This window comes from Salvia splendens, chromosome 16, assembly GCF_004379255.2.
Source record: "Salvia splendens isolate huo1 chromosome 16, SspV2, whole genome shotgun sequence".
Taxonomy (NCBI): domain Eukaryota; kingdom Viridiplantae; phylum Streptophyta; class Magnoliopsida; order Lamiales; family Lamiaceae; genus Salvia; species Salvia splendens.
The window spans coordinates 786,432-808,140 of record NC_056047.1 but is presented as its reverse complement, the minus strand read 5'-3'; the positions used below and the strand labels follow the sequence as shown (position 1 = coordinate 808,140).

Below are 21,709 nucleotides of genomic sequence, written 5' to 3'. Positions count from 1 at the left end.
TGTTGTTTTGTTACTCTATTTAATTAGAGTTTTCTACACACAACTGATAATGCAACTAATATCAAAAGTGTGGTGTTTAGTCTACAAACGCAAACATAACAAGTTAACTTTTTCTTACAAAATTGCCATCAAATTAACTTTTTCTTGCAAAATCAGACTCTTGTTGTTTTCTTTGGTCCAAATATGATAGGTAGCCTAAAACAAATGCAACCGCCTCAACGTGCTGCTTGTATTTATTTTAATACATCTTTAAATAGTATTCTAGGACTAGTACTATAAACTTCTCATGCCCTTTTAATCACTTTTCAACTTGGGTCTAAAAAAACCCAACCATAAATTTTTGAACGATACAAAAAGTAATGTACCGAAATAGCGCGCATTTTTTATTTCTGATTTTTGATCATGATAATGTTTACGAGAATTAATGTTCCTACCTAGCTTCAGCTAGTATTTTAATATTATTTTTTTGTCTTATCTCTCATAAAAGTTTTTTGACCCTTTACTTAATTTGAGTCATTTCTCAATTTATAATAAAATTAACACACTTAATTTCTCTTATTTTAATGTCTCAATTATTTTTAATTTATATCATATTTTATCTAATTTATTCTTTTTCTATGAAATTAAATAAATCATTCTTAATTTTTGTGTTCAAAAGAAACAATTTAATTGTAATGGGACAAAGTGAGTATATAAAGTGATATATTGAGATTAAGTATGTCGTATTTGCTGAAAAATAATTAAGTTTTGTGGACGATTATTAGTAAGTTTTTAAAATTAAAACTATCTTTTTTTAATCTTACACTAGATATGAGAAGAATTCGGTCCAATCAGAGTCAAGAAGCGAGTCGGCATATTCAGTAAAATTTCAAGAAAATAAGCGAATGTCGCTAAATTTGGCACATACGCTTTTAGTGTAACTGAAAAAGACGCGAAAACGCGTTGACAGCATTCAAGGTAATCACTGGCGTCATTAATTCCACCACAGCAGCACCAACTTTCTTTTCGCGGCAGTATTTATCTTTTCAAACTCTGTGTCAGCGTTCACACTCAACATGATATCCATATCGATTTCAGCTAAGTTTATGTCTCATTTCCTTTTTTTGCTTGGCATTTTTTGAGCCAAAGATTGAGTTTTGAGAGGAAATTAGCACACTCCCTTTCACCAGATTTCAAGATTTTCATGTGGGATTTTCATTTCTAGCTCAAGATCGAATTTTTAGCGAATTACAAGCTCCCTTTTTTCGATTCTTGAGAGTTGGTGGCTGCTGTTTCAAAATGGGAAGTTTATGGAGCTGTTTTTTCCTGATTTTCTTGGCGTCTGCTGCAACATTCGGAGTGAATGCTGTGAATCTAGAAGGTACAACTCTGCTATCACTTGTTAGGCATTGGAAAGTTGTACCTTTACCCATCAAGTCCAGCTGGAATGCTTCAGATTCCACTCCCTGTTCTTGGCTTGGTGTGATTTGCAATCCTAGCAACGTTGTTATTGAGGTGAACATATTTAGTTTGTCGATTTCAGGCGAATTGGGGCCGGAAATCGGCTATTTGAACCATTTGGAGTCGATTGATTTGAGCTTTAACAGTTTTTCTGGTGCAATTCCATCATTGCTAGGCAATTGCAGCTATCTTGAGTCTTTAGACCTGTCTAACAACTTCTTTAATGGCGAAATTCCGGAAAATCTAGGAAATTTGAGGAGATTAAGGGATTTGAGCTTGTGGTCGAACAATCTCGGTGGCAAGATTCCTGAATCTTTGTTTAGGATTCCTTCATTGAGATTGATTTACCTCAATAACAACAAGCTTACTGGTTCAATTCCTAGGGATTTAGGAAATCTAAGCTTAATTGAGACGCTGTCTTTGAACAATAATATGCTGTCTGGGACTATCCCTTCGTCGATAGGGAACTGCAGCGAGTTGCGAGAGCTCTACTTGAATGATAACTCGTTTTACGGGGCTTTGCCCGATAGCTTGAACAGTTTAGATCATTTGCAATTTTTGTTTGTGGAGAATAACAATCTTGTGGGGAGGATTCCTAGTTTGGGCTCTTGTAAGGAGTTGGAGAATCTAGTTTTGTCGAGCAACCGGTTTAGTGGAGGGAATCCGACAGGGTTAGGAAACTGCAGTAGCTTAACTAGTCTTGCTGCTGTTGGTTGTGGTTTGAGTGGTCCTATCCCTTCTTCTCTAGGTAGATTGACTAACATTAGTCTCCTTTATTTGTCTGAAAATCGACTGTCTGGTTCGATCCCGCCCGAGTTGGGGAATTGTGAGGCATTAACTGATTTGCAGCTGTATGGAAACAAGCTCAGTGGTGCTGTTCCGAGTGAATTAGGTATGCTTGATCAGCTGCAGATAATCATGCTTTTTACGAACAATTTAAGTGGAGAGATTCCAAGCAGCATTTGGAGGATTCAGAGCCTTCAACAGCTTATAGTTTATGAGAATGATCTCGTTGGTGAGATATCGAATGAGATCACAGAGCTGAAGGAGCTGAATTATCTTTCCTTGTTCGACAATCAGTTCTCGGGTGTCCTCCCTCAAGGGTTAGGCATCAATGGCAGTCTAACTCATGTAGATCTCTCGAGAAACAAGTTCATCGGCCATATACCACCAAATCTTTGCTTCGGGAAGAAGCTGAGAAGGCTCATCTTGGGCCAGAATCACTTCAATGGAAGCATTTCTTCTGATGTTGGGAGGTGTACCTCGCTCACGAGGCTGATTCTCAAGGAGAATAGTCTCGAAGGTAGATTTCCTGACTTTGTCAAGCATTCTGGTCTTGAATACATGGATATTAGTAACAATAGGATTAGTGGGTCGATTCCCTTGAGTTTAGGTGATCTTGCTAATGTTAGTTTTATTGATTTGTCTCACAATAAGCTTGTTGGTGGTATGCCTCTTGAGTTGGGGAGTCTTGTGAATCTTGAATATTTAAGTCTCTCTCACAATCGTCTCGATGGCATGATGCCGTCACAGTTGTCGGGCTGTCACAAGCTGTCGGAGCTTGATCTGAGAAACAATCTGTTAAATGGGACAATTCCTTCCAGCTTGAGAAGCTTGAGTGAGTTATCCGTATTGGATCTTAGTGAAAACCGATTTGGAGGGGGTGTTGCGACCACCTTATTTCAGCTAGGAAAGCTTTCGTCTTTGCAGCTCGGTGCAAACCTATTAGGTGGGGCTATTCCTACTTCCATAGGGCTGGAAGTCGAAGCACAGAGCCTGAGATCGTTGAATCTCAGCAGGAACGGGTTGATAGGCCGTTTCCCTGTGGAATTCGGGAAGCTTAAAATGCTGGAGCAATTGGATATCAGCTGCAATAATCTCTCAGGGAGCCTGGAAATTATTGGTGAACTCCGGTCTTTAACGGAGATCAATGTCTCGTATAACTCGTTTACTGGTCCGATTCAGCCTGCAGTGATGAAGTTCCTGATTTCTTCGCCCTCGTCCTTCGTTGGCAATCAAGATTTGTGCATTGAGTGCGGAAGGAGCTGTGAGGGAAGTAACAGAAGCAGTAACGCCTTCAAAATGTGTCATTCTCAGTCAAGGAAAAGAGGCCTCAGTCCCGTTGGCCTTGCAATGGTCGTCTCTGGATCGTCCGTTTTCGCTGTTATCCTCGTTCTTGGAGTTTCTTACGCGTTTAGGAACAAGGGCCATGAGGGGAACCTTTTAGGCGATGCAGAGGAAGGCGCCTCGTCTCTACTCAGACAAGTTATGGAAGCTACTGAGAATCTACACGAGAAATACATTGTCGGGAGGGGAGCACACGGGACAGTGTACAAGGTGGCGTTGAGTCCAACGAAGGCGTATGCTTTGAAGAAGCTATCTTTTGCTGGATCAAAGGGAGGGAACGCGAGCATGGTGCGTGAAATTAAGACCATTGGCAGTGTGAGACACCGCAACCTAGTTAGGTTCGAAGACTTCTGGCTGAGGAAGGATTACGGTCTGATTTTGTACCCTTACATGGAGAACGGCAGCCTGCACAACGTTCTGCACAAGTCCCACCCTCGGCTGCCCCTAAAATGGGAGGTTCGTTACAGGATAGCTCTCGGAGCTGCTCAAGGCCTAATGTACCTTCACTTCGACTGTGATCCTCCCATCATACACCGCGACATCAAGCCACTGAACATCTTGCTCGACTCGGATATGGAGCCTCACATCTCCGATTTTGGGATCGCCAAGCTCTTGGACGAGTCGGTTTCCTCGACACAAGTTGCAGTCCAGGGCACCATTGGCTACATTGCTCCAGGTTGGTATGATGATATAAATGCATCCTTGATCTTATTTTTTTGGCTGAGAATGTAAAATACTAGTGGTTTTTTTTTTTTGTCGGCAGAGAGCGTTCTCGACCAGGAGTAGTAGGGAGTCGGATGTGTACGTGTATGGCGTGGTGCTGCTGGAGCTAGTGACGAGGAGGAGGGTACTGGACGAGTCGTTTGGAGAGGGAGTGGACGTTGTGAGGTGGGTGAGGGGCGTGTGGGATGAGGAGGAAGGCCTCGGGGAGATCGTGGATCGGGATGTTGTGGACGAGCTGTTGGATTCGAGCCTAAGGGAGCAAGTGGAGGGTGTGGTGGCGTTGGCTTTGAGGTGCACTGATGAGGATGCTGGGAAAAGGCCTTCTATGAGAGAGGTTGTAAAGCAATTGGTGGTGGTGGAGAGTAGGAGTAGAAGCAAGAATAGATAGGTGGATTCATTTTTTATGCAAGATCCACCCTCGATTTCTGCGCACGCGCACGCACGCGTGAAATGGAGGGCGTGGATCCAAAAATGCATCCACCCTCGATTTGCACGCGTGCGTGCAATGAGGGCATGAATCGGTACATTATATTATGATATAGTTATGGAGTATTTATTTGATACTATTTTGAGTTATATTTATGATTATGCTTTTATGATTGTGAAACATATAACGGAAAGTCATTAGAATTGTGTAATAACTTAATTAGTTACCTAAAGAAAAGAATTTTGATTTGTTACCAAATGACATTTTTATTATTCGTTTGTTTATTATAAGAGCTGTGCATATAATTTTTTCTTAAATATATTGACTGGCCCAGTTAGCAGCCCATTTAAACCCAAAATAGGACATTTGATTTTTTAAAGGGAACAACGTTTACAAACAAGTTTTTAACTTTTCGGTAGGATAATTATTTCCACGAATCTTATTTTCAGTTTGATCCATCCACACAAATTAGTTTTTATTTATTTATGATAAGTTTTATCTCCAATAAAATGAGTTATATATTCTACTAATAATATTTAAATTATTTTTTTCTATCTTTTTTTACTTTATTAATTTAATATTAAAATTCGTATCATCCACTCCTAACAAAATTATAAGATATGATAACAATATGATTAACAAAATATTGTCATATTCAAGAGTAGTGATAGCATTCTTGATTAACAAACATTGAACTTTTCAAAAGTGAAAAGGAACACATGACCAATGAGTTTTAAGTCGAGCAAAATCAGGCCCCTACTTATCCACATGAAGTGATAATAACTATTCTTAATGTTTGAGTAGAATTTCCATCAACTTCTTTGGCAAGAAAATGTAGATATTTTAATATATAGGACAAGTAACAGTAACTGAATGGAATCAGATTCTTATTCTAGAATAATTGGACAAATGTTAGTAATATATTCGTCAATTAATCTGGTTGACAATCCTATATATGGAAACAATTCAACCTAGAAATTTAATATTGACTGAGTAATAGTACCCGATTTATAGTAATCCAAAATATTTGGAAATGTTAGTAATTATTCTTGTTGTCAGAATAACTCCCATATTGGGTCATTACATAAAAAATTTCTCTATGATGTCCTTAATTATTGTATTTTTTATATTTTCTCTTATAAATATATAGTACTTAGTATATTAATTTGTATAAACGGGAGAATGATCTTGTATTTAAAAAAAAAAAAAACTGTGACAGAAATTACCTTTGCGCAATATAAGCCAAATAATGAACCATTTTAGGTACTCGAGTAAATTATGAAATGCCAACTAATTGATAGCGAAGTATTAAAATAATACATCAAAGTAGAAGCTTAGCAACTTACTAGCTAATTCATCTTATTGACCTGTACATGACAAATATCAAGAAATTTACATATTACAATGAATTATGCGTACTTGACTTCCCTAGTCATGAATTTGATTCATTCAAACATAAGAAAATAAAAACAATTCAACAAACTTTCATTGTCCAACTATATACAATATACATTGACATCCTATCTAGTCATAAATTTGATTCTTTCAAATTAAATTTGCATAGGGTCTGTCTATCACTTCATAGTCTTGAATTTGGATTCTTTTGAAGATTTGAAAATGATCTTGGATATACTCAAATTTGTATACAAAATAATGTAAAATATCCTAGAAATTTACATGATAGAGTTGCTATTTATAACTTTCAATACTTGAAATTCACATACCAAATTTCACACACCAATCCTCTTCCAAAGAGTTATATACTACTCCTATACTAAAATTCCTAGCAATGCATTCTTCTATTATGAAAATTTTGAAACTATGGTTTCTCCATTTTCTAATCTTCCAAAGTTTTTATTTTACCCAATCAAGTGGTTTCAACCCGACTGCGGTAAAAGTTGATGTCGGGGTCATTCTTGATCTCGACACTACTCTCGGAAAAATACTAAAATCTTGCATTACTATGGCCATTGTAGATTTCTACTCCAACAGGAGCTACAACACAATGATAGTGCCTCATTTTAGGGATTCAAAAACTGATGTTGTTGCTGCAACATCTGCAGGTAAGTCCAACTAATCATTGTCATTTTTTATATAGAAGATGTAATATGTTAAATAGTATACTTTGACCGAACTTATCATTAAGTCAAAAAACCATATATACATTGGATTTTTTATATTACTAATTTCTTTCAAATGATGTGGATTGAAATATTTTAATTACTCCTAGAAAGTTGGTTGCAATTTTTTAATTACTTAAGCACAAATTTAATTGCTTTAGTTAGTGCATGTATATATATGCTTATTCCATATTAATGGATTACCATGTTAGAATCTAAGGATGCCATGGAAAATAATTTGATTTCTGTCTTTTATATTCTTGTGTGTTTTTTTTTCTATTTTTTGTATAACAAGAGAATCAATAGCAAAAAAAATTCAAAAATAAGAAAACTAGTGCAAGATTCTTATCCCCCCCTCTCATTTCTTAGAATAACTTTTTTCTTAAGAATTCTTAATATATTATTCAAATACACAAACTATAGAAATAATAGTAATGGTAATTTGAGTATATGAAAGACTATGTCTTAGTCATGTACTCCCTCAGTCCGCAAATAGGAGTCCCATTCGTTTCTGGCACGGGTTTTAATAAATGCTAAGAAAAGTAGGTGGAAGAAAGTTAGTGGAATATGAGCCCCGCATGTATATATTAGTTTTAAATGATATGTGAGTGGAATGAGTTGGTGGAATATGTGGACTCTTTACCATTTGTGGTAATTACGAATCGGAACTCCTATTAACAGACATACCAAATGTAAACACGAGACTCCTATTCCCGGACGGAGGCAGTATTAAATGATTCAACTTCGAATTAAGCTTTCTTTAGTTTTTTTAAGAGAATTTCGGAATATGGCTGATCTTTCAGAATATGTGCTCGAGGGGCACGTGAATTTTTCAGAATAAAATTTTTTCTATTTTTCTCTTTTCTTCTCCTTCTTATTCTTATTATTTCCATCATATTAATGGACAAAATTTCTTGTTACAGCACTAGATCTGCTGAAGAACACTCAAGTAATGGCGATTTTCGGACCACAAAGCTCCACTCAAGCCGACTTCGTCATCGACATTTCCAACAAAGTGAAAGTCCCAATAATCTCACCAGCAACAAGCCCCTCTCTCTCCCCTCAAGAATCGCCATACTTCATCAGATCATCATGGTCCTCTTCTTCCCAAGCCAAAGCCGTTGCTGCAATCGTCAAGAATTTCGGTTGGAGAGAAGTCGTGTTAGTCCACGAAGACACCATTCACAAGGTCGGATTATTACCATTCTTCACTAAGTATTTGTCGGAAAGCGGCGCCTTTGTCTCAAACATGACTGCAATCTCCCCTTCTGCTGACAAGGATGGGATTCTTGAAAAATTGAAAGAGCTGAGGGAGATGCAGACGCGGGTTTTCATCGTCCACATGTCGCATCGACACATGTCGCGTTTCTTCAAATTGGCGCGGGGAGCTGGGATGATGGAGGAGGGGTATGTTTGGATTGTGTCCGGTTTGATCACCGGCTTGTTGGATTCAGAGAGTGTTGAGGCAATGCAGGGCGTGGTTGGGGTGAGGGCGTATTTTCCGAGGTCTAGTGAGGTCAGGGGTTTCGAGGAGAGATGGAGGAAGACGTTTTACGAGGAGAATCTAGAGTTTGAAAGACCGGAAGTGAATGTTTTTGGTTTGTGGGCTTATGACATCATGGTTGCTTTAGCGGAAGCAGTAGAAGGTGTGGATGTGACATATCCACTTTTTGAAAGAGGGGTTCCAATAATGGGAAATGTAACAGATTTGGAAGAAATTGGGATTTCCAATAATGGGCCTAAAGTAGCTCCTCTGATGAGGAACTTTAGGTCAGAAGGGCTGAGTGGCGATTTCATGACTAAAAAAGGGGAGCTACAGCCGTCTATGTTTGAGATTGTGAATGTGATAGGCAATGGAGCGAACCCGGTTGGATTTTGGAGGGAGGATCGTGGGGTCTCGAAGAGGCTGGAAGGAGACGGTGGTGGTGATCCTGGGAGGAGGCTCGGAACCGTGGTGTGGCCGGGGCAAACGAGCGAGGTGCCTCGGGGATGGGATGCGAATGGGAGGAGGAAGAAACTGAGAGTGGGGGTTCCTTTGAAGGGTAGAACTAGTGGGCTTATTAGTGTGAAAATAGATGTAACGACTAAGGAGGTTAAACCAAGTGGCTTTTGCATTGACGTTTTCGAAGAAGTCATGAGATCGATGCCCTACGTAGAATACGAGTACGTTGCCTTCAACAATGGAAATAGCACCGGATTTAACTACGATGGCCTTATCGAACAAGTATTCCTCAAGGTAAATCTCGGAAGCCGCCTATTATTTCGAATGTGAAGGGTAATTGGTTTTGGGGTTTATAGACTAAATGGGCCCACTCACATAATATGCTAGTAATTTTTTGGTCTATAAATTATTGCAATTTCTATTTTCTAACCAATATTACTGTTGCAATGTACAGAAATTTGATGTAGTGGTAGCAGGCATAACCATGTCAGCAAACAGATCAAAATATGTTGATTTCACAATTCCTTACATAGAATCCGGAGCTTCAGCCGTTGTCCCAATCGTGGACGAGGACAATGCTTGGATTTTCATGAGACCTCTAACAATGGGTCTTTGGCTCACCATTGGAGCTTATTTTATCTTCACCGGCTTTGTCGTTTGGGCGCTTGAGCATCGTGTAAACGAAGAGTTTCGAGGCCCTCCCCTGCAGCAAGTCGGAATGATCTTCTGGTTCTCTTTCTCGACACTCGTTTTTGCACATAGTAAGTCCTCCTTTCGACAAAATGGTTAACCCGAATTGCTAAAATAGTCGAATTGTTAATCAGCCCAAATTTATTACTCTCGTCTGCCATTAAATGTCTCATTTTTCCTTTTTTGTCCGTCCGCCAAGAAATGTTCCATTTCACTTTTACTATACTTGGTAAGTGCTCACATTTTATTATAAAACCAATATATAAAAATAGTCCCCACAATCCACTAACTTTTCTATTCATTTTACTACATAAAGTCAAACAATTTCTTAAAACTCGTGCCGATCAAATATGAGACATTTAATCACGGACGGAGGGAGTATACAGTATGTAATTTTGGACTAAGTTGAGTTAGGTAAAAATCAACCCAAACTTTTGGGCCAGATTAGGCCCACCTTGAAAACCTCTTGTAAAAGAATCCACTAAAATTGTCCAACAAAAATATTTCTTTATTTATAATTGTATATTAACTACCTCACACAACAATAATCATTATAAGTGGAACCATTCTATCGTCGCAATACTCCAATCACTTTTTATTAAAATATGCGCATGACCATTGAGATTTTTCTAGTACAATAGACGGAGAGAGTATAACTACTTAATTATTATAGTTGTCTGAATTTCTTACGATAGAGGAGAAAGTAAAGAGTAATTTGTCGAGATTCGTGGTGATCGTGTGGCTGTTCGCGGTGCTCGTCCTAACATCGAGCTACACGGCGAGCCTGACGTCGATGCTGACGGTGCAGCAGCTCGATCCGGCCGACATCCGCGATCTGACAAGGAAAGGGGAATACATTGGGTATAAAGAAGGGTCTTTGATGAGGTCAGTTTTGGAAAGTAGTAAAGCAGAGAAGCTCAAAGTCTACACTTCGTTCAAACAATACGACCAAGGGCTAACACTGGGAAGTGGCAAAGGAGGAGTCGGCGCAATTGTTGATAATCTGCCTTCTATTAATCTATTTCTCAAGCAATACTGCCACAAATACACCATGATCAGCTCAACCTACAAGAAATCGGGGATTGGATTCGTAAGTCGCGTTTTTGAATTTTTGGAATAGTAGTGTTTCTTTGTGTTAGGCTTGGCCCAACCCCTAAATCTCCCATAAGCCCAATGGTTTCCACTACTTTCGTGAACTTATTTTATGGGCTCATAGTGTTTTCTGGGTTAATATTTGTTTTTTCTACAAAATTATTTGGCACATTATTTAATATTGTTTCATTTTTTCATATTAAAAATTTGTCAAACTTTGTAATTTTAATATAATGTCTACAAATTTATTATCTACTTAAATAAAAGATGATCTTATAGTGTTTTCTATAAATGTCCCACGATATAAAAAGTTTTTGATTTTTTTTTTTACATTTTCAGACAAAATGACATTGTCTTTCGACATAAGTGATGGATCAGCTTTTCGTCACGTGATTTATATAATGAAATAATTTCTAGATTATGGTGAAAGTTGAATGTTTATAAATAATAAAAATAAAAGCTGGAGATATTTTAAATAGAAAACCAAAGTTTTGGGATATTTTTTAAAACGATAAGTTACACGAAACACTATTAACCTTATTTTTTTCGGTACTAACGCAGACTGCTACTACGATTTTGCAGGCATGTCAAAAGGGTTCGCCACTAGCCCCGGATGTTTCAAGAGCAATATTGCAAATGAAAGAAAATGGGAAAATGGATGAAATTTCCGATAGGTGGTTCGGACAAGAGAACTGCGGCTGCCGGAATGGAACTACCATCGCCGGAAAACGCCTCGATCTCGATAATTTCAAGGGCCTCTTTCTTATTTCCGGGCTATCCTCACTAACAGCTCTGGCCATATCTTTGTTCATCTTCATCTACAAGAATCGGAGTGTTCTAACAACTCATGGCCCGATCAAGCGGAAGCTGTCCGATCTTGCCGGAGCTTTTGATCGAGAGAGAGAGGATAAGTCGTCGAAGGAACCAAGAACTAGTTCTGAAGAAAGGGTCGTTGAAGAAGGAAGGATTTCTCAAGATGTAGAATTGTCAACAATAGAATTAATGGTAGTTAATAACACAAGCTAATTAGTTTTAATTGTTACTTAATCAGCTTGGAACCGCCAAATTACTATGGGGAGCTAACTATAGTTTACTTGGATCAGTTCATATACAAATAGTCAAATATGGTAGGCGCAAAGTGATCAAATTAGTTCAATTCTTTTTATTCATACACGTCGGACACATAAATCATTGACTGACGCAGTAATAAATATGAATAGATGTTAAATTTTTTAAATTTTATTTAATAACAAATTTTCAAGTAATTTACGTAAGAGCATCCACGATGGGGCGCCCTTAGGCGCGCCCTAAACATTTTCTTTATTTGAATATTTAAATAACTACAAAAATTGAAAAAAACATTCATTTCAATCACACAATATAATCATCTTAATAACTCGAAGAAGCAAATTCTCATTTCACCGAATTCTACTTTTTAATCATAAATTATCATTTTTTATAACATTATCATCTTAATAAATGGATAAAACAATTTAGTTTTCAAGATATCTCAATTAGTGTTTGTAGTCCAACGGTTAGGATTATTGCCTTCCAAGCAATAGACTCGGGTTAGACCCCCCGGCAAATGCATTTTTTTAAGTAAAATGCGTGTCATAGGGCGCGTCATCGTCCGCGTCGCCCATGATGGCGCGGACGATGGGGCGCCGGATGACCTATCGGGCGCGCTTCTACCGCAGACGAAGCATAGGGCGTGGGCTTAGGGCGTTGCATCGTCCGGGCACCCACAATAATGCCCGATGGCGCGCCCGAGGACGATGGCACGCATCGGGCGCGCCTTTGGGCCCCCCATTGCTGATGCCCTAATTAGTAGGGACTTTTTCACCATTGGATTTGCCACTAATAAATTATGTTCTGGATAAGCCACTGATCACGATGGAACTTTGCAGACATTTACAAGGGGTTTGCCACTAGTTTCAGATGTTTCAAGAGGGATCGTTAAGCTGACAGGAAGCAAGGAAATATCGAGAATCTCGGAGAAATGGGTTGGGGAAGCTAGTAATGGAACTCGGATCACCTCTCACAATAGCCTCGATGTAGCTAGCTTTGAGGGGCTCTTCCTCATCGCGGGGCTGTCTTCAACACTAGCTCTGCTTATAATCTCCTTCAATTTCTTTCATGAGAATCGGCTTTTGCTGACATCGACTGATTCGACCATGGAAAAGCTTCGTGGACTTGCTAGAGCGTTTTTTATGGGAAAAGACAAGCCGTTGTCGGCAAAGGCATCGACGTCAACACAAGTTCGTGGAGGTGGTGGAGGAGGAGGATCAAGTGCAGCTATGGGCATTCCATGTGATGATACAGGGTTCTCAATAGTAGAAATCAGTAATGTATAACCTGCATTGCAACAACAAGAGGCTACTTCATAGCTATGGTGGATCTAGGAAACGAAACTCATGGGATTGGACATAGTAAATAAGATTGTCACCTGTGTCAGAAAGTGCTTATTGAAAGTTAATCCCAACAGGAGGCTGCTTTATGGTATATATTGTAAAATACATATAGTAGTATGAATAGTTGTAACATTTTCTAGGTGTAGTATTAGGTTATTATATAAGTGAAATGTACATAAGTTATTATTTTAAGAAAAAAAAGTGATTAGAGTATTGGTATTAGGTTATTTTATACAATTTTACTATTTTATGTGGTAGACGGAGAGAATAAAGTAAGAGAGTAAATAAAGTAACTTGATATTTCATTGTTTTTAAAAATGTATCACTTGAATGGTACATTCCTAAAAGGGAATCTTGTCATTTTAACTTAGACAAGGGAGTAACATTTTTCCCTCCGTCCACGAAAAATAGTCTTATTTTGTCATTTTGGGATATCAACAAAAAAAAATAGTCCAATTTCTAAAAGGGTTTTTGGCTGTAAAAACCAAAAACTTTCACCAAATTCCGGTTTTTCCCACGAACTATGAGATTGGTTTTTAAAACCACGAACTTTCACATCGTATGCCATTTCCCCCGACGGGTCAACGGCTAAACCCGGTTTGTCTATGTGTCAATTTAATCCTACTTGGATCCTATTTGGCAAAATACTAACTTAAACAAATAAATATTACAGAAGATAATTTAATTCAATTAAGTAAATAAATTAAACAAAAAAGTTTTCATAGTCGTAAAGTTAGGGCTTTTGTTTCACTCATTCTTCTTCTTTATCTCTCGCATATTTGGGGATTTCCAGTCCGCCAAAACTTCGATTCTTCGATTCGCGAGGAAGGTGTGCGCACAGGTAGTGGATTTCCGCGCTAAACGTGGATTATCGGAGAAGGTGGAAGTTGGTCGGGTTCTTTTACTGGTGTGGTCCCGATTGTCGGCAATGTCTCACAGGTGTGGTCCTTTTCGTCAATGACCCCACTTTCGTTTAAAGAATTAGAATTATTCAGTGTTTGTCGGATGTCTCAAGGCATGTGTATTCCAACTTGAAGAAGTCTCACAAGGACCCAACACTGAAGAGTCTTTTTTGGGGAGTGGTTAGGAGCACGTACGTTGAGGAATACTGGGCTGCATGCAATGAATTTGAGAAGGAACTTCCTGATGCCTTTGCCCTTTTGATGACTAAAAACATCTCTAGATTCTGTAAGGCTTTCATTACTCCAGTTCAGAAATCTGATTCTATCTTGAACAATGTGTGTGAAAGCTTTAATGCTTACATTGTGGATGCAAGGGCTAAACATGTTATAAGCATGTTAGAGGACATTAGGTCTTCGTTGATGGAGAGATGTTATAGGAAAATGCATGAGGTGCGTGACAGCCATGATGTATTGTGTCCGAGGATAAGAAAAAAAGTAGAGGATTTGATGTATAAGAGTCGTTATTGTATCACAACACCTGCTTTAGGGGGTATGTTTGAGGTGTCTTTTGATGAATATAGATTTGTGGTTACACCATCTTTGAGGTCTTGTGGGTGTAGGGTTTGGGATATTACTGGAATCCCTTGTATTCATGCTTGTTCTGTGATTACATTCTTGAACGAGAAGGTTGAATCATATGTCAGTGAGTACTATACTGTACAGAAGTACAAGTTGGCTCACAGCTTTGGCATTCCACCTTTGAATGGTGAGAATATGTGGCCTGCGGCTGAAGGATACAATGTCATGCCACCGCCGGCTAAGAAGATGCCCGACAGACCCAAGAAATTGAGGAAAAGAGACCCATTTGAGAAGGATCCATCTAGGCCACACAAGCTTCACAAGATTTGTGTCATGACTTGTCAAAGATGCCTTCAGCAAGGGCACAACACTAGATCTTGCAAAAATGATCCAATTGCAAAGCCAACAAAGGAGAAGGTTGTTATGTTTACTTTGAAACTGTTATGTTTACTTTGAAACTATTGTTGGTCAGTCAGTAACTTTACTTTGAAACTGTTATGTTTACTTAGAAACTATTTTTCTCATAAGGGAAAACCAGGCCGCCCTCGCAAGTCTGCACCGCAAGTCGGCTCACAGCCAGGTCCAGCAGCACGCCCAGCAGCAGCAGCACGTCCGAAGCCAGCACAAGCAGCAGGTCACCCAAAACGAGGAAGGCCAAAAGCAAGCGCACACTCAAGTGAAGCACAATCTGGCTTATCAACACAAGAAAGCAAGATTTAAGTAGTTGATCGGTTTACCTGACCCTTTTTGCCATCAAACTATATTTGTCATGATGGTTTTTTGCTATAACTCAGTATTGGATGTGTTTTGGCAACACTTTATTAGCATATTGTCCAACACTTTATCTGTCACTTTGTTTTGCTATAACGAACTTGTGTTGATGAGGAGGAAACTAGTGTCTTTGATTAGTACTCTTTGATATTACTCGTGTGTCTTTGAGGCATCAAAAGGCATCAAAAGGCATCAAATTTAGCATCCAAAAGGCATCAAAAGTGTTCAAATTTAACATCCAAATTACTACAACAGCTACACATTACAACAAAAATGTTACTACATAATGAAGAAAATTACGACACACAAAAGGAAGATCAACAGCTTCAACTTTAGCGTGGTGCTTCCTAAATCTTCAACCATCGATTTCAGCATTTCACACTCTTCAATCTTAGCATTACACTCTTCGAGCTTGTCATTGAACTCTGCAATCTTCGCATTTAGTTCCTCTTCCAGAGAAACCGCCTTCAAGTGTGCACATCTCCATCTTTCTGCGAACTCGGCCATTTCTTTATTCGTCCTATTAAGGAGAATTTCCCGGCTCAGGGGAGAAGTCGGTTCAATCCACCGAAAGAATTTACAGTCATCACTCTACAAAATGATACAAAAATCATTTTTCACTCCATGCTGCTTATAAACGGTTAAATGGACGAGTACAAAATACCTTCCAAGACGGACAACGATAAAATCGTCTTCCCGGATTATTATCAGTCCTCGACGTCCCAATCTCAGCCCGAACTCCATGGTTACAGATTACAAAGTCACCTTCAGGCCAAAAGTGGTTGAAGTTTGAGGTTTGTGAAGAACTCGACATTTCAAATTCAACCTGCACGCAAGAGAATCAATGAAGTTTGAAATTTGAGAACGATTTGTGAGGACGATTATGAAGATGGAACACTAACACCCAAAATTGATTCGCCTACCTGAGGAACTAATGAATTCGAAATGAAGATGACCAAAATCTGACTGAATTCGCACGAAGACGTAATGAAGATGAACAAAATCTGACGACTTCGTTTAGGGTTTAGGAGATTTTGATGAATTTTGATCGATTTTCATAATTTAAGTGTTTTAATTCCTGATTGAGGGTAAAACGACGTCGTTTAAAGGGTCATATTTCCGGCATCCATGTCATTTCTGCGGCTGTCCACGTTGGACAACTTCTGCACCGGAAATGTGTTATTCGGGTCGGGTTGGGAAATGGCATACGATGTGAAAGTTCGTGGTTTTAAAAACCAATCTCATAGTTCGTGGGAAAAACCGGAATTTGGTGAAAGTTTTTGGTTTTTAAAGCCAAAAACCCTTTCTAAAAATGAAAATTCTCCTCTTGTACTTTTTCTACATTTTCTCCCCTCTCTTGTACTTTTTTCACATTTTCTCCCTATATTACTTTACCCACTTTTTCTCTCCTCCCTCTTACTTTACCAATTTCTCATTAAAACTCACGGCGTCCATAAATTGGACTATTTTTTGTGAACGGAGGGAGTATATGTATACGGTATACATACCGTAACTAAGATTTTTCATAAGCAAAATTGTAACATATTATCCAGTATAGTTGATTATTTCTATTGATCACATTAACAGAGATAAAACAGAGGATCCATCTTTATAAACAATGGTGATAATTATCACCATTTATCAACAATGCGTGCAATGTCCACCTTTATCAAAGTTCCGATACCCTCAACAAGGCAAACATTTATCAAAAACGGAGACAGTTACAGGAATGAGTCCCACCTTTTAGGAGCAGTAACTTGAAAGTTGAGATTTGACAAGCTCTGCAGCTCTTCGTTCTGGTTTGAGAGCTTAACTTCAACTTGAAAGGATAGTTGATCTTCTCCTTGTAATTCCTCTTGTTCCTCTACCATTCTCTTCGCACTCTTCACCGCTGATTCATTGCACGCATGCAACACAACAGATTTCAGTGTCGGAAATTCACCAAGTTCTGCTGGGATCTCCTTCAAATGCATGTCCCAAAGAAAAAGCTGCTCGAGGCATGGGAAGTGGGAGCTTTCCATCGTCCAGCATTTCAATTGACGAATACGTGAAAGTGACAAATATTTGAGACTGAGGAACTGGCCTTCAGCTGTTTCCCATTTGCCTGTTCTTAAACGTCCTCCTCCCAACTTGAGCTTTTGAAGAAGGGGTAATGCACTTGCCTTTTCCAATATGTCTTCAATACTATTATTCCTAGACATAACAAGACTCAGCTTTCGCAAATCATCGCTTGGACAATTAAAGCATGCAAAAGATTCCAGCTTTTGCAGACGTTCGATGTTGTAGAGACAATAGTCAGACTGACTTCTGTTATAACTTATTCTCAGTGTCTTGATATTGAGAATTTTATGAACCATCATCTCGTTACACTTGAAATTCTCTACTCCTTTGAGGGTTTGTAGATTCTCCATGATCACCGTGCTATCTCTCGGATGATCTGGGAGATGAAGCTGTCCATTTATCGGAACACTAACATGCCTCAATTGAGGCATGTTCCAAATATCAACCGGTGCACCATTATATCCATCATAAACATGTAATGTCTGTAGACACCACATGAGATTGGATGAAGAAGGAGACTGATTAACTTGAAGATGCCGCAAATTTACCATTTTTCCAAGGGAATACTTCAGTTCTCCAGACAGAGATGTTATCAAAATCCTCAATAATTTCAAATTAGGCAACCGTTGAACTCTGACATGATCACTTATATAAGAACGGGCATGTGGTGCAGATCTCATCGCATCAAGGACTTCTTTATTTGAAGTGCTTTCCTGAACAACTACACGGCGTTGGCTAAGCGTGCCTTGAGGAGGACTATGTTGCCCTACCACATGATAAAACCTCTCATTTTCAGCTTCTCTCAAACAAAGGTCTCTCAACAAATCATGGGTTTTTAAATATTTCATGCTTCCAGTTTTTCCAAGCATATGAACAAGAATTAGATTTCTATCAACTAGTTCACCCAAGTACTCTTGTGCAACTGTTTCCAAAATCTTGCCCCTTACTGGTTTTAGAAATCCTTCCGAAACCCATAGCTTGATTATTTCCGAGACTCGAATTGCACGATCCTCCTCATACATTCCCATGTATAAAAAGCACGGCTTAAGATAAACTGGCAAATGATTATAGCTCAACTTTAGTATTTTCAAGCAATGCTTATCATTCTCCAAATTCACTAGTGAATTTATGCTTCCCCTAATAGATTCCCAACAATCTTTTGTTTGATCAAGTTTTCTTAAAACACCTCCCATCACAACAATTGATAATGGAAGTCCTCTGCAACTCTCCACAATCTTCCTTCCAATTTTCTCCAATTCTAAAGGGCAACTTTTTCCCCCAAACACAACTGTGCAGAGCATATTCCAACTACTTTCCTCGTCCAAAAATTTCATTTTAAGGCCATAATCTCTATCCAATTTAGATCCCAAATTCGATAGCCTAGTTGTCACCAATATCCGACTACCATTACTATTGTCAGGGAAATAGCGTTGCAGCTTCTCCCATGCCTCAACACTCCACATATCATCCAACACAATAAAAAACCTTCTATATGATAAATATTTGTGGAGTGCTACTCCTATTTCATCTTCACTCGTTTGACTAAACCCTTCCTTCCCTTGTTTATTAGCTTGAGACAGAATTTCACAAAGAAGTTCTTTTGAGTTAAATTGTTGAGATATTGTAACCCAAGCACAGATATCAAAATGACGACAAATAAGTGGTTTCTCATAAACATTTCTGGCAAGAGTAGTCTTACCAATTCCTCCCATTCCGAAGATTGGGATGACATGACGGCCAGGTCTTCCGTCAGTAACCTTATCCATGAGATGAAGCATCATATCATCACATCCCGCCATGGCTGTGCTGTTCAGCCTAGAGAGAGAAGATGGTGAAGAATTGTTCCTCAACATTGACGAACCAGCAAATACTGAGACTTGTCTCTGCAGTTGATGTTTGTCTGCAACGATCTCCATCACTTTTTTCTTGATCAACTCCAGATCTTCTATCACCTTCACCAGACTCTCGTACAAGTCCGCTGAAGTGATTTTTGGGCCATCATGTTTGGGCTCCTTTCGTGGTCGAAAGTAATTGAAGAATCCAATCCAATCCTTTTTATCTTTAGAGGCGGCAGCAAGAATTTGATCCACAATGTGAGATTCGATGGCATCTTCAGCTACGTAAACTGCATCAGCTATGCGCATCTCCAACGGATCTGCTTCATCGCCGTCAGCAAAGGGAGACTTATAGCCCTCAAGGAATTCCTGCAAGAACACAACAATTTCAGTGAGAGATTCAACTTGTTTTTTGTCCATAGAAATCGGAGGGGAGGGATGATGCTCGATCAGATCGAAAATCTGCATAAGGGAAACCAGAGATGCATAAGCTGCCATTTAGAATTTTTTCTCTTTTTTTCAGAAAAGATATTGTTTTTCTTGGTTGCAGAAAATGTAGATAGAAGACGAGGGAAGAGTGGCGGAAATGAAAGGAGGGACATGGATTGACTGAGTTGACTGAGACCAACAATTTTGGAATTCTATATCATTTTTCAAAAACTGAAATATGACATTTTCGAGGACAAACTAAAAAAATGTAACATAATAACATTAACTTGAGGAATTATTTCAATTGCAAAGTATTTCAATCATACTCTGCATTCATAAATAAATACTTATCACATTTTGATTCAGTTTAGATTTCAAAAAATGTAAAAAAATAGTGAAAGTGAAATGAAATATTTAATGGTGGATAATCCAAAGCAATATGAGACATTAAATTATAGATAAACATTTATAATAATTATAATTTTAAAAACTTGTGTTATTTTAGGGTATTTTAGCTAAAAATTTGATTATTTAAATAAGTACTCGATATAAACAAATTTGGAATGTCGGCCTAGCAAGCAAGACTTGTAGCTCTACTATAAAACCCAAGCCCATAAGTTTGCCTATGTAGCCCAAAGCCCACTTTTGTTATCTATAAAATTCTTAGTAGTAGATAATAACAATCTTATTCTCGCATATTTTTTCCACTTCAAACGTCCTAGGATTTAAACTTTTGATCATGAGATTGGTATAAATTCCTCTCTTTTATGAAAAAGCACTAGTATTTTTGACCCATTCTAGTAATAGTACATTTTAGTCACATTTTATTACATAAATCTCTTCGGATTATATTTTTCCTTTTAGTTTGTTCATTATGATGTTAAATTTCTTTTTTAGAAAAAATCAGTTCTTATACTAATATATAAAAATATATTTTTTTGCTCTATATTTAATACTATAAAACAAAAATATCTTTAAATCTCATGTTATTACCCATATTTGATATCTACCTTGGGAGAAAAATGTTGGCGTTCCGAAAGGGCTTATATGGAGGGAGTAATTTTTGCATAGGATTGGTCGGAAATGTCATGGCCACCCTTGAATATTTTCATTTTTCAGAATAAGATTCCAAACCAAGTAGTTTAAATTAATACTGTGAAATTAAAATTTTTTATCCCTTACTTAAGTACTAAAAAAACTCTTTTTTCCATCCCATTTAGGCTATAAACTATTTTCACCCATTGGATTTGCCCCGATAATTATGTTCTGGATAAGCCACTGATCACAATGGAAACCTTTGCAGGCATTTACAAGGGGTTCGTCACTAGTTTCGGATGTTTCAAGAGGGATCGTTAAGCTGACAGGAAGCAAGGAAATATCGAGAATCTCGGAGAAATGGGTTGGGGAAGCTAGTAATGGAACTCGGATCACCTCTCACAATAGCCTCGATGTAGCTAGCTTTGAGGGGCTCTTCCTCATCGCAGGGCTGTCTTCAACACTAGGCTCTGCTTATATTCTCCTTCAATTTCTTACATGAAAATCGGCTTATGTTGACATCGACTGATTCGACCATGGAAAAGCTTCGTTGACTTGCTAGAGCGTTTGTGATGGGAAAAGATAATGTCACAAATACTGCCACAAATACACCATGATCAGCTCAACCTACAAGAAATCGGGGATTGGATTCGTAAGTCGCGTTTTTGAATTAATATAATACTAGTGTTTCTGTGTGTTAGGCTTGGCCCAACCCCTAAATCTCCCATAAGCCCAATGGTTTCCACTACTTTCATGAACTTATTTTATGGGCTCATAGTGTTTTCTGGGTTAATATTTGTTTTTTCTACAAAATTATTTGGCACATTATTTAATATTGTTTCATTTTTTCATATTAAAAATTTTCCAAACTTTGTAATTTTAATATAATGTCTACAAATTTATTATCTACTTAAATAAAAGATGATCTTATAGTGTTTTCTATAAATGTCCCACGATATAAAAAGTTTTTGATTTTTTTTTTTTACATTTTTAGACAAAATGACATTGTCGTTCGACACAAGTGATGGATCAGCTTTTCGTCATATAATGAAATAATTTCTAGAATATGCCAAAAGTTGGATGTTTATAAATAATAAAAATAAAAGCTGGAGATATTTTAAATAG

General features: G+C 38.1%; 4 protein-coding genes across 4 annotated transcripts; 2 read left to right on the top strand and 2 right to left on the bottom strand.

Annotated features, from left to right (window-relative positions):
* The first annotated feature begins 91 nt into the window (after positions 1-91).
* LOC121771451 (receptor-like protein kinase) lies at positions 92-4,970 on the top strand. The gene is made up of 2 exons (XM_042168238.1): positions 92-4,243; positions 4,331-4,970. Exons 1-2 carry the CDS (start codon positions 1,279-1,281, stop codon positions 4,351-4,353), a joined length of 2,988 nt encoding a protein of 995 aa, XP_042024172.1. The 5' UTR covers positions 92-1,278; the 3' UTR covers positions 4,354-4,970.
* Positions 4,971-6,458: 1,488 nt separating this feature from the next.
* Positions 6,459-11,663, top strand: LOC121771687 (glutamate receptor 2.7-like). The gene is made up of 5 exons (XM_042168535.1): positions 6,459-6,780; positions 7,761-9,073; positions 9,234-9,540; positions 10,165-10,559; positions 11,144-11,663. The coding sequence occupies exons 1-5, from the start codon at positions 6,507-6,509 to the stop codon at positions 11,585-11,587; spliced, it is 2,733 nt and encodes a 910-aa protein (XP_042024469.1). The 5' UTR covers positions 6,459-6,506; the 3' UTR covers positions 11,588-11,663.
* Positions 11,664-15,486: 3,823 nt separating this feature from the next.
* On the bottom strand, positions 15,487-16,178 carry LOC121771689. The gene is made up of 3 exons (XM_042168538.1): positions 16,148-16,178; positions 15,889-16,050; positions 15,487-15,815 (listed from the first exon to the last, which is right to left on the bottom strand). The coding sequence occupies exons 2-3, from the start codon at positions 16,036-16,038 to the stop codon at positions 15,504-15,506; spliced, it is 462 nt and encodes a 153-aa protein (XP_042024472.1). The 5' UTR covers positions 16,039-16,050; positions 16,148-16,178; the 3' UTR covers positions 15,487-15,503.
* Positions 16,179-16,812: 634 nt separating this feature from the next.
* On the bottom strand, positions 16,813-19,740 carry LOC121771688 (putative late blight resistance protein homolog R1B-16). Its single transcript, XM_042168537.1, has one exon. The coding sequence runs from the start codon at positions 19,616-19,618 to the stop codon at positions 16,946-16,948; it is 2,673 nt and encodes an 890-aa protein (XP_042024471.1). The 5' UTR covers positions 19,619-19,740; the 3' UTR covers positions 16,813-16,945.
* Positions 19,741-21,709: the final 1,969 nt, after the last annotated feature.

Coding starts and splice junctions, on each gene's coding strand:
- LOC121771451 (XM_042168238.1), top strand. CDS start 1,279: ATGGGAAGTTTATGGAGCTGTTTTTTCCTGATTTTCTTGGCGTCTGCT. Junction 4,244..4,330: donor CATTGGCTACATTGCTCCAG/GTTGGTATGATG, acceptor TTTTGTCGGCAG/AGAGCGTTCTCGACCAGGAG.
- LOC121771687 (XM_042168535.1), top strand. CDS start 6,507: ATGCATTCTTCTATTATGAAAATTTTGAAACTATGGTTTCTCCATTTT. Junction 9,074..9,233: donor TCGAACAAGTATTCCTCAAG/GTAAATCTCGGA, acceptor TGCAATGTACAG/AAATTTGATGTAGTGGTAGC. Junction 10,560..11,143: donor AGAAATCGGGGATTGGATTC/GTAAGTCGCGTT, acceptor ACGATTTTGCAG/GCATGTCAAAAGGGTTCGCC.
- LOC121771689 (XM_042168538.1), bottom strand. CDS start 16,038: ATGTCGAGTTCTTCACAAACCTCAAACTTCAACCACTTTTGGCCTGAA. Junction 15,816..15,888: donor ATCGTTGTCCGTCTTGGAAG/GTATTTTGTACT, acceptor ATCATTTTGTAG/AGTGATGACTGTAAATTCTT.
- LOC121771688 (XM_042168537.1), bottom strand. CDS start 19,618: ATGGCAGCTTATGCATCTCTGGTTTCCCTTATGCAGATTTTCGATCTG.